The sequence below is a fragment of the Narcine bancroftii genome, chromosome 11, assembly GCF_036971445.1.
Source record: "Narcine bancroftii isolate sNarBan1 chromosome 11, sNarBan1.hap1, whole genome shotgun sequence".
In the NCBI taxonomy this organism is placed as follows: Eukaryota; Metazoa; Chordata; class Chondrichthyes; order Torpediniformes; family Narcinidae; genus Narcine; species Narcine bancroftii.
Window position 1 is genome coordinate 91436456 of NC_091479.1, and position 12993 is coordinate 91449448.

The window sequence follows — 12993 nt, forward strand, 5'->3', positions numbered from 1 at the left end:
ATAAAAGGTGAAAATCTCAATGCTACTTTAGAACAGACTTTTCATTTAACAAATCAAAACAATGGCATCTCCATGCTGTCTGAGCATTACAGCTCCAATTTGCTTCATTTCCTTCATCATTGCTTTCATTTGTCTACCAAAATCATTCATACCTAAAGACTTAAGTTTTACCTTTTCTAACTTTCAGCTGTCTGCTGGCTCTTTCTGATTCTTCCTCTTCTGATTGTAAAACCTCCTCAGAATCGCGAGAATTTGATTCTTCTTCTGTTTCTTCTTATTGTCGAAGCAGTTTATATCTGCTTCCTTCTTCCAGCATTGCTCCAGTTTTATGGGTTTTGCGCATGCGGGACCTATGGACATTGTTGAAGGTGGCTCAACGTAGGAACGTCTTGGGTCACCTCAACCACAGACTTCTTCAAGTGAGTCGCTACCTTTGCAACAGCTCCCAGATCCACCTTTGAGGTAGGCCTCTCTTCTTTATCTTCTTGTCATTTTTACTATTTTTCTTTTGAGCCAGCAGCAGATTTTTCTTTCTTTGGAGACATCTTTAGGGTGTCTATGTTCATTTAAATGTTATTTTTTTCCTCTTTTCCTTCTATCTCTCTTTTTTTAGCACTTTTAAAAAACTTTTATCGGGAGAGCTTGGTTCTCCAACCTGACATTACACCATCACATGACATGCTCCACCAAACCCAATAATTGAGGGCTTCTCCGAAGCACCGGAAGAAATCAAAACATTTATTGCTGCAGTGTTTAACCATCTAGAAGATAAGCTTTTGGCACTGGAGCACTGAGTTACACAAGTCTGTCTTTCTACTGAAGAACAGGGGGAGCGATTAGCCTTGTTAGAATCTACTTTAAAGACCGGGTTAAACACTTGAGAGAAAACGAGAGGCTCATGACAAGAGTTGATGATCTGGAAGGTTTAAGTAGAAGACAAAATTTCCGTATTGTAGGCTTGACTGAAGATATTGAAATTGGTATGCTTACCAAATTTTTCAGAGTTGTTGGTAATGGTGTTTGGGAATGATATGCTCTCTACAACACAGGAGCTTGACAGGGCATATCGCTCATTATTGCCCAAACCTAATCCGGGGCAAAAACCATGTTCAGTGGTTATATGACTACATCATTATCAAACGAAGGAACTGCAGATTCATGAAGCCCGTCGAAAAGGTACACTGCAATAACAAGGCAAACAATTTAGAAATGTTGAAGATTACTCTCCCAAAGTTATGAAAGCAACATGCTGTCTACAGGGAAGTTATGTCAGAGCTGTACAACTGTGGGTGCAAGCCATCACTGATGTTTCCAAACGGTTTGGTTCAGTGGATGAAGATTGGGAGTATATTCGTAGCCTTCCCATTCCAGTTACTGAATGACTGACTGAATAGCTGTTTTGAACTGATGACTGAATTTTGATATATTAAAGGTTCATTTTGTTTTTTAATTCTTTTGCAGGAAAGCATTGTTATTGGGAATTATTTGAATTTGGAGAGGCAGAAGGAAAGGAATTTGACACGCTTTGACAGTATTTACAATAAAGATTGCTCTACTAAAACGGGATGAATAATTTTATTTGTATATATTGTCATATATTTAAAATAAGATTTTGAGAATTTTTTAACCCTTTTTCTGATGTATGTTGCAATTTAGATTAAATATAGCTGACTGTTATGAGCTGTTGTGGGGAATTAATTATTTTGTTTCAGAGAAAGAAGATAATGGGGACTTTAGATTTAATTAGCACGCTTTCAGCCTATTTGACAACCTAATGGCATGTCGACCTTCATAACAAAAGGCATTGAATATAGGAGCAAAGTGGTCCTCCTGCAGTTGTACTGGGCCCTGGTGAGACCACACCTGGGGTATTGGGTGCAGCTTTAGTCTCCATGTTTGAGGAAGGACATTCTTGCTATTGAGGGAGTGCAGCGTATGTTCACGAGGTTAATTCCTATGTTGGCAGGACTGTCTTATGTTGAAAGATTGGAGTGACTGGGGTTGTATTTAGAAGAACGAGAGGGGATCTGATTGAAACGTATAAGATTATTAAGGGATTGGACATGCTAGAGATAGGAGACATATTCCCGATGTTGGTGGAATCCAGAACCAGAGGTCACAGTTTAAGAATAAGGGGAAGGCTATTTAGAACAGACTTGAGGAAGAACTTTTTCACCCAGAGAGTTGTGGATCTGTGGAATGCTCTGCCTCAAAAGGCAGTGGAGGCCAATTCTCTGAATGATTTCAAGGACGTGCTAGATAGAGCTCTTAAAAATAGTGGAATCAAAGGATTTGGGGAAAAGGCAGGAACAGGGATGTGGATCATCATTGTGGATGATCAGCCATGAACAAAGTGAGTGGTGGTGCTGGCCCAAAGGGCCGAATGGCCTACTCCTGCACTATTGTCTATTATTCACATATATGATTCACTGAATAACATTAAGTGGCAAGATCTAGCTTATTTTATATTTATCCCATAAGTCTTAAAATATTTGATGCCAAGACAAAACAACCAGTCTGCCTTGAGTGTCATGTTAACCAAGTTTCATAAGGTTTAAAACCATGAGCCAGGTCGACACACAGTCAAATGAACTAGTGGGGAGCCGCAAGGCTTGGTGCTGGGACCTCAGCTATTTATAATATACATTAATGATTTAGATGAAAGGAATAAAACTAACATTAGCAAATTTGTATATGACAAAAAGCTGGGTGCCAGGGTGAAATGTGAGGAGGATGTTTGAGAATGCAGAGCGACTTGGACAGATTGGGTGAGTGGGCAGATTCAGTTTAATGTGGATAAATGTGAGGTTATCCACTTTGGTGTGTGACAGAGTATCCAGAGGTGGTTTGGGAGGGATTGTTAGAGCATCTTGCACACAAACATTTTAAAACACAGAATTTTTGCAGGACTTTTGCAGAATGCTGTTTGCAGAGGAGCAACAAAGTAGCAGCTTGCCTGGGAGAGCATGTGATCTTTGCAGGCAGGCCGAGAACAGAAAAGGAGGGTGTGAAACAGAGAGGAGAGAGACAGAAATCAGTTCTAGAAGGACAAGCTGGCAAACTTTGGAAGCCTGCCTGGTCAAAGGAGAAGACTGGTGGTGTGAAAGGTGACCCTAAAGAAAGAGGATCATCTGGAGAATCTTGAAAGGGGAAAGTTTCATCATCAAGACTGATTGAGAAGGAATCAGTTGTGGATGTCCTGGAAAAGGAAACTCTCTCTGAAAACCAGCAAGAACCCTCCTGAGTGGTAACCATTTGCCTGTTAAACACCAAAGCCTGGTGAACTTTGGTTAATGCTAACTTCTGTGCACAGTACAAGAATTGTCTGCAACCAGTGATATTGGACTCAGATCCAAAGAACTTTTCTAATCTTAAATATACATTACACACACCTGCGCTTAGTATTAGAGGGGGGATTAAGTAGGTTAGGTAGGTTAAGTAATAAGTTAAAGTTTAATTCTGTTTTCTTGTTCAATTATAATTAAAAACTACTCTTGTTTAAGTTACCCTGTGTTGTGGTGCAGATCTATTTTGCTGCTGGTTTTTGGGGTCCTCTGGACTCTGTAGGAGTTTAGAAACAGTTATTTTAATTGAAGGAGTTTAGAAATGGTTATTATTTTAATTGCAGGAGTTTAGAAACAGTTATTATTTTAATGTTAGGAGTTCTGAAACAGTTATAGAAGAAAAAGCAAGAAAAAAGCTAAAATGTTCTTTGTGTAAAATGGCGCATGAAAAACAGGAGAACAGAGTAAACAAGATAACAGAGGAATTTAAGAAATATCCACGTGCACACACAAAGAGCTTGTTTAATAGGGGGTGGGGAAAGGAGGTGTGAGTACGGATAGGAGAAAGTCAGAGCCAGTCAAGAGTCAGGTGAATAGGGAAAAGTGCCAAACCAATCCAAGAAGGATAAATGTAAGAAAAATGTAAGGGGAGGTGAATTGAAAAATGTATAAAAACAAAGAAGCTTCCCGCTCTCGGTGTACTTTTCCGAGGTAGGGGGAGAGTACCTAACCTTGCAATGTTGTAAATGTAATTAAATGTTCTTTGTTCTCAACTTTTGTCTTGAGCATATTTTGTGAACATAAAGGCACTTCTCACAACTCCATAACAGATGGCAAAAACAGGAAGGTAGATTACTATCTGAATGGTGAAGTTAGGAAAAGGGGAAGTACAATGAGATCTAGGTGTCTTTGTTCATCATGTATGTATAGCAGGCAGTGAGGAAAGCTAATGCCATGATGGCTTTCAGAACAAGGGGAGTTGAATATAGGAGCAGAGAGGTCCTTTTGCAGTTGTACAGGGTCCATGTGAAACCACGCCTGGAGTATTGTGTGAAGTTTTAGTCTCCATATTTGAGGAAGGACATTCCTGGTTTTGAGGGAATGCAGCTTAGGTTCGCGAGGTTAACTCCTGGGATGTTTGGATGGCATATGTTTAAAGATTTGAGAGACTGTGCTTGTCTAAACTGGGATTTAGAAGGGTGAGAGAGGATCTGATTGAAACACAAGATTATTAGGGGATTGGACATGCTAGAGGCAGGAAACATGATCCTAATGTTGGGGGAGTCCAAAACCAGTTTAAGAATAAGGGGTAGGCAATTTAAAATGGAGTTGATGAAAAACTTTTTCACCCAGAGAGTTGCGGATCTGTGGAATGCTCTGCCTCAGAAGGCAATGGAGGCCAATTCTCTGGATGCTTTCAATAAAAAGTTAGATAGATCTCTTAAAGATAGTGGAGTCAATGGATATGAGGAGAAGGCAAGAACAGGGTACCGATTATGGTTGATCATCCATGATCACAGTGATAAAATGGCCCACTCCTGCACCTATTGTCTCTCAAAATATCGAGACAAATGCCATATTTTGAAATCTAAAAGTCAATTTTATATTCATGGTGATAAATCAGGTACATTTTTAGCTAACAATTTGAGAGGAATTGGTGCTAAGTAACACATTGCAAAGGTTTGTAAAGATCATTTGAAGATAAATGATACATTTAAAAGTTTCTACTCCAAGCTATACTCTTCTGAATGTATGAATGATGGTAATTTGATGAAGAATTTTCTGCACAAATTGAACATCCCAAGATTTGTTAAGATAGTCAAATTAGACTGGATGAACATATCTCTCCAAGGGGAAATATCAGTTGCTATTTCTCCATTACAGCCTGGAAAGGCCCCTGGACCCAAAAATTCTCAAATGCTCACACCTCACTTGAATGTGATGTTTTTAGATTTGTTTAAACATGGTAAACTTCCAGATTCATTTAATGAGGCGTGTATATATTTAATTGCAAAGAAAGGTAAAGACACAACCAAATGTTCCTCCTATAGATTGATCTCTTTACTGAAAGTTCATGGAAAATTTTTGGCTAAAGTACTAATCAATAGGATGGAAAATATTTTACCATCAGTTATTTCTGAAGGTCAGACAGGGTTTATTAAAAATCACCATTCCTATTTTAATACATGTCACTTAATGTATATTATGTTTTTGCCCTCCAGGAAAACTCTCAAATGTATTCTTCCATTGGACGCAGAAAAAGCTTTTGATCTGATAGAATGGACATATTTGTTTACAACCCTTGACAAATTCAATTTTGGTTCTGATTTTATTATATGGTTAAATTATTGTACTCACAACTAATTGCCATAATTATTACTAACTTACAATAATCTCAAACTTTCAATTTGCAAAGTGGCACTCCAGCTAACCATTTTATAAAGGCACTTCTCAGACATTCAAATCTAGCCTTCCCAGTTACCAAGAGTATTGGTACTCCCAAATACCAAGAATAAACAGAAAATGTTATTTCAATGGTGTCGCATGCCTTCATCTTAGAATCAATTGACCACATACTTTCAGTCATATCACATGTTATTCTTTTGCTTCCTGCTGTTCTTGTCCAACTCCCAATATACTTTGGCAACTATTCTGTCTGATAAACCCTGAGTAGCACAAAGATCATTGGAACATACTGAAGACCATGTGATCAGTCACCTGACATGCTGATGATGCAATTTTCCCAGAGGTTGATACACAATGAGCTGAGAAAGAGAACTGCTGAGGGGTTCATGGGCTACAGTATATAGATTCTACTTCACCAAAACGTTTTTCTGTCGAGCTCAGGCATCACTTTATCCAATGTAAAGCAAAACTCAAAACATACTGCTTTGTGAAATCTCACTTTTCAAGTGAATTCGCCAAAGATCTGTTCCATTTTAATTTTTGCAGCATTCAGTTTACTGAAGAACACTACACTTCAGATTTACAATCAATTGTTCTCAAATTGAGGCATTGTCAGTTCTTAGATTATAATTTTTCCCAGTGTTGAAAGTATTTGCTGTGATAACTGAGATCAATATTTGGTCCAACTATCAAAAGGAAAATCTTACCAGAGATTCAAATAATGGCAATGTAAAAAATAAAACTAGTAGTTTTTTTTTTGTATTTGCATTACAAGGTTAATTTAAATTTTTTTTTAAATTTTTGGACATGGTAACATGCTCTTCGGCCCATAAACTTGTGCCACTCAATTTCACCCAATTGACCTACAACCCCAGTACATTTTTGAACAGTGGGAGGAAACTAGAGCACTTGGAGGAAACCCACGCAGACACAGGGAGAACATACAAACTCCTTAAAGACAGTGTGAGATTAAAATCTCAATCGCTAGCGCTGTAACAGCTTTCCGCTAACCACTATACTAACCATGTTGGCCAGATATATTTTTACCAGATAGATAAAAATAACTTCTTTAAATTTTCCAGCTGAGTAGATAAGTATATTAAATATACTTGATAGAAGTATTTAAGATTATGAAAGGGATAGACAGAGTGGATGTGGATAGACTATTTCCATTAAGAGGAGGAAAGATTAAAACAAGAGGACATGAGTTAAGAATTAAGGGGCAGAGGTTTAGAGGTAACATGAGGGGGAACTTCTTTACTCAGAGAGTGGTAGCCGTGTGGAATGAGCTTCCGGGAGAAATAGTGGCGGCGGAGTCAATTGTATTATTTAAGAAAGGGTTGGACAGGTATATGGATGAGAAGAAGATGGAGGGTTATGGGCATTGTGCAGGGAGGTGGGACGAGAGGGGGGTGTTTGGTTCGGTGCGGACTAGAAGGGCCTAATGGCCTGTTTCCGTGCTGTAATTGTTATGTTATGTTATGTTAAATGATGCAATGTGAAATAAATGGTCTACTTCTAAATTTTCCAACTGAGAACCTGCACATCTGCTTCCCCTTTTCTCAGTCCCAGAATGAACCAGTGATCAGGCTCCTTCAGCTCTGACAAATCCAGAGGCCTCGTCTTGGTGTATCAGAAATAATGGCATTGCCTGAATCAGTGATAGTAAAGACCACCCACCAGCATAACAACCAGGAGAATCAGAGCTCCCCAGAAACTCAATGATGTGGACAGAAATCACTGTCTTGGCAAATTGTACGGTTGGCATTTCACTGATAAGCACATGCTTCTGTGAGCAAGTGACTCTTCCACCTGAACCAACATTAATTTCCCAAAACTAAGGCCATAACTGTTTGTCATCCAGTTGGATATCCTTATGTAGATTGGAATTTACCCAATTTACTTGTGCACAATCTGTTTTCCACTGCGAACACTGGTCACTTTTCTTTTCAAATTGATTTTAAAAAAATGATATATTAATTGTTTAATTGAAATATTATTATTGCTTACTTTTTAAATGCCTACATGTTAATCTAATACACAATGGTCGCAATAATTGATAAGGGAATATCAACTCTGATTAATTACCATTCAATTATATTTTCATAGTACGGTTAGTTGCTGCGATCACACGTTGGTAACAGTGGAGTTTGGTCAGAAGCCTCATACTATTAAAATAATTTGGTGATATTTAATTGTCACATAAAAAAGGCAAAAATTGTCTAACCAAAGAGAATTGGTGTTTAAACTTGTTACCTCTTGGTTAGCAGCTGTCAATTCCGCTTCCAGTGTTGATACCCTCTCCAGAGCAATTCGTAGACGTTCCCTCACCTTCAGACAAAGCACAACAAATTTGCATAAATTATATCTTTTTTAAAAATGCAAGTACGTCACAATGCTACTAATATAGTCCAACATTATGTTGCATAAGTGATCATTATGTTGCATAATGATAAAGCTGATCAAGTAATCACTATTTCTCAATTTAGTCCACTTTTGCCTCTGTTTTCTAATTCTGTAATAATATGCATTCAGTATTTTTCAGATTTTGTTGTTACTTTGTTGACTTAATCAAAACATTAAAATATTCCAACCTGGTACCGCAGCAAAATTTATTTTACACTGTCTGGGCTCATAACTAACATCAGATTATAAAGCATTCATTAAGTTGTTTTTTTTTCTTCATAAATATTGAATAAATTAAATTAAGTCACAAACTTAACCAATTTTACAAATGCAAATTGAATGCCAAGGACAGAACTATGCAGATGGCTGTGTAATGTGGTATGATGCAGGATGAAACATTCATTGGACATAAGCCTAGACCTTGTGAGAAAGATATTGGGAAATAGAAAAAAAATCCAACAGTCTAGGTATGATCTGAACTCAAGGAAGGCACGAGAAAAGGTTATCAGGGAAATTACATGAAACTTTGTTATTGGCCAAGATCCTTGTTAGGAAAGCACACTTGAATTATTCAGGTACTTTGAAATCTCTGTTAGGTATTGGTGTTAAGCAGGACATTCTACTCTAAGAAAGACCTTTGGTAACCAAACATGCTTGGCTACAAGTATTTTTCACTTTTTTCCCCCTTTACATTTTCTTACCTTTGATTCTTTTAATCCTCCTTTTTTTCTTTTAACTTTAAGGAAAACGGCAAAAGTTATTGGTCCAGTGTCTTGCATAACTGCAATGAATAATGATACTATCTACAGAATCAGGATTTAGGTAGTCAGAAAAAAATAAAAAGATAGATAGGTTGTAGGCTCATGACATGACAGAGAAGCTTTTCAAATGGCAAGTTTAACACTGTGACAATGAAGTCCAATTAATTAAAATGTAGTTATTTTTTAAAAACAGCTATCGTGGTTTCATGCTAATCAAGACCAGACTGAATATTACCCTAATAATGCACTTTTTGCCCATGTTTTGGTTTATAAATATGCTAGAAGTGAATTTCTAAAGGCTTCTCCCAATCTCCCTGTTAACTTTAAAAGAAACCCTGGAGAGATAGCATAAAGACTGTTCTTTAACCATAGAATAACCATAAAAATTCTGAGCAATTGTTTCCAATCTAATTACAATTCATTATAATGAATATGCTGAGTAAAAAGGATAGCTGATACAGAAATAAGATTTCATTTTATTTGAAAAAAAAAACTAGAACTCTGAATCATGGATTGATAATTGTAACCTTCAGAAATGACTAAATAACAGAACAGGGCTGGGAACTGGAGAACAAAACAGTGACAACCTTCACTTTAAAGCCAATCTCTGTTGGTTTACGGTAAGGAAAATCTATGCACTTGTCAACATGAATATTTTAAAGATTTAGATGAAAAAAAAATCAATATGCATTCTCTCATCAGGTTTGTACAATTCAGAACTGAATGAGCATATCTGTGCCCAACCAGACGTTGGGGATTTAAAGTATACATTCTATTAAAAATATGCAAGAATTCTAATCCACAACCAATTCACAAAATAGGAAATTGCTATGTTGTGTTTCTCCATTCTTTCAATTTTTGAGGAACATTTTGGGCTTTCAAAGACAGACAGTACAAATAGGAAATAACATCACTTCCTCACTGATGATCAATGCAGGCGAACCTCAAGGATATGTGCTCAGCCCACTGCTCTACTCACTATACACCTGTGACTGTGTGGCCGGGCACAATTCAAATGCTGTCTACAAATCTGCCAATGTCACCACAGTTGTCAGCAAAATTACAAATGGTAGAGAGGAAGCATAGATGCGGGAGAAAAATCAGCTGGTTGAATGGTGCCACTACAACAACCTTGCACTCAACGTTAACAAAACCAAGGAGCTGATTTTAGACTTCACGAAGGGGGGGGGAAAAAAAAAAAAAAAAAATTGGAGAAACACAAACCAGTCTTCAACGAGGGATCAGCAGTCGAAATTCTTGGGCATCAACATCTTCGAAGATCTGTCCTGAGGCCTCTATGCTGATGCAATCACAAAGAAGGCTTATCGTGGCTACACTTTGTGAGGAGTTTGAGAAGATTTGATATCACCAAAGACTCATGCAAATTTCTACAGATGTATCATAGAGAGCATTCTGACTGATTGCTTCACTGTCTTATATAGAGGTACTAATGCACAGGACAAATAAAAAACCTAAATAGTTGTGAACTTGGCCAGCTACATCATGGGCATCAGTCTCCATTCCATTGAGAAGATCTACGAGTGTCTTAAGAAAGCAGTCTCTATCCCCAAGGACCCTCACCACCCAGGCCATGCCCTCTTCACTCTGCTGCCATTGGGAAGGAGGTACAGGAGCGTGAAGACAAACACCCACCAGCACAAGGACAGCTTCTTCCCCTCTTCCATAAGACATCTGAATGGACAATGAACCACAGGCACTACCTCACTTTCTTTTATTTTTGCACTAATATATCTATTTTTAAATGCAATTTTATGGCAATTTTTGCACTGTAAGGTTGCTGCCAAACAACAAATTTAGCGATATGTTCAAGATTCTAAAAATACCCGTCCAGGAAAACAGCATCACATAGTAAACAACAAGTTGATCTGTGAGTTGCGACTTGTCCATGGGAAGACTAAGTTCAGACATAACTAACGATTCAAAATATACGTCAGAAGCTTTAAAATGAAGCTTGGAAAGAACAATAAAGTGCAATCAATTCCTGCTCAACGTTCCATTTTATCACAATCACCAACTCTTTTGTGTTAATAATAATGTCTTCAACTCTGCAACTGGCATCCATGTCTATCTCTTCCACTTATGCAACATCTTTAACACCGAAGTGCATTCCAAGTCATTCCACAAAAATAATGAGCAAAAAGGAAGGAAGCTTATCCAAAGTTTCTTACAAGAGAAAAGAGTGGCAATGAAGTGAAAAGGTTTAATGAATTTGAGCACAAAACTACTTGAGGTCATGACAATGTAAATATGTTCTATTCTTTCAGGAAATAATCTAACACTTATTATTATTTTAAAGTTTTACTGGGCTTGGGAGTCAATATTCTTTGTGCTTGCCATTCTCAATGTTGAAGCTGAAATAACACTAGATAAATTGTTGATGCTGGAAATGTGAAATTAAAAAAAAAAAATCACATTGGAAATACTCAGTAGGTCAGTCAGCAACTGTGAGTAGAGAAAGAGTTAAAAATTTAGTTTGAAGACCCTTCCCTATGAATGGACAATTCTAATGGATGTTCTTTATCTGTAATATCAGCCAGGTTTGGTCTCATCATCCAATGACTTGCTGGGCAGCTGCTACCGCCTTACAAACTGCAGTTTTTGACATTTGTTAGCATGTGTGCTCACTCTTGTTCTCTTTCTTTCTAACCCACCATATCTTATGCTTTTTGTTCCTTTATTTTTAATGTTTGCTCTATCCAACCTTTCATAAAGTTTTAACCAACTAACTTCAGACAACTTTACTGCATTCTTGGTCTCAGCTTATCAAAGATATTATTTTTGTCTGAATCAGCCCCCTACATTCTCTCCAACTTAAAACAAATTTGTTTTCTTTGTTATCCAATTCTGATGAAGGCTCTTTGAGCTAAAACATGAACAGCTTCTCTTTTCACAGATATTGTCTAAGTTAATGACTATGTCCAGCATTTCTGCTCCCGAGCACAAAGGTACTTTCTCAAAGCCTACGAAAAACACATTACAATGACATGCATAATATTTTTAGGGCTGGATTGATGTATTTTTGCTTGCATTTAAAATTCATTGAATAATTTATTGGTTTATATTTTGAATTAGATCTTCTGCACAAGTGATGTTTGCTTTTTTTCTTTTTGTCTTGGTTTGTTCAGATTAAAATATGCAATAGTGGTTTAAACATACATTTCTGTTTTCAGCATTCCAATTGGTGATGTACAGATTTTGGGGCAAGCTTTGAGAAAACAAATGCAGCCTGAAATAGCATTAGGTGCAGACATTTGTGTTCTGTCCGTGAGAAATCCATGTTAATGAACTTACCAAAATTTTCTAGATCATAGACGAGACCTAAATCAAGTGATAACATTAAATGTCCTAAATGGAATCCACTTTGGGGGGAACACAGTAGATCAAACAGCATTAATTGGAGGAAAAGAAATTGATGTTTCAAGCTGAAACTCTTCATCAAGACAGATGAAGAGTTTAGGCTCAAAACAGCGACCATTTTGTCCACTGAAGCTGCTTGACCCACTAGGCTCCTCCAGCACATTGAATTTAGCATTCGATTCCAGCATCTGGAGTCTTCTGTGCATTCTCATGTCAAATGTCCTTGTTGTTTCCCAGGTGCCAATGTTTAAAAGGACTAGACAATGCAGCTGAACAGTGACTAATCTTGTAATGCCAAGACCCTTCTGTCAGTGGAGACAAATTGGAGATTCTCATAACTAAAGTTTTCACTGTCCAACACATTTTCCAAACCTGACTCTCAAGGTGGGGTCCATTATTTTTAAGTCACCTATACACTCGACTGATTGGGAACCAAATTTCAAGGCGTGGTGGCTTCATATTTATTCTTTCACTTGTGCCAGTAGTCTTACCAGCAGACTATTTGATCCTTCCAAGAATTGCACATTTATAAATAACCACAGGATACCCTGGTTTGAACACGACGGCACCTTCCCACTTGAGTTATGATCAGAATGAATCAGAAGGCCACATGTTTTGACTCATTTATCAAGACAATAGGATCTTTGGGAGAGTTGGTAGACCAATAACCAAGAATCTAAAATATGTGCACCTCTTCCTTTTTCAGAACTTAACCTTGTCCCAAATCCAAATAATTAGACTTTTAGCCAACTGAATGT

The 12993-nt window shown here is 37.5% G+C and overlaps 1 protein-coding gene across 1 annotated transcript in view; it reads right to left on the reverse strand.

Moving 5' to 3' along the window:
- Positions 1–12993, reverse strand: part of ppfia2 (PTPRF interacting protein alpha 2) — a 203094-nt gene that overhangs the window by 112103 nt on the left and 77998 nt on the right. The window contains exon 4 of the mRNA XM_069904026.1: positions 7947–8021. Within this exon, the coding sequence (XP_069760127.1) occupies positions 7947–8021 (75 nt within the window). The remainder of the gene's footprint in view (positions 1–7946; positions 8022–12993) is intronic.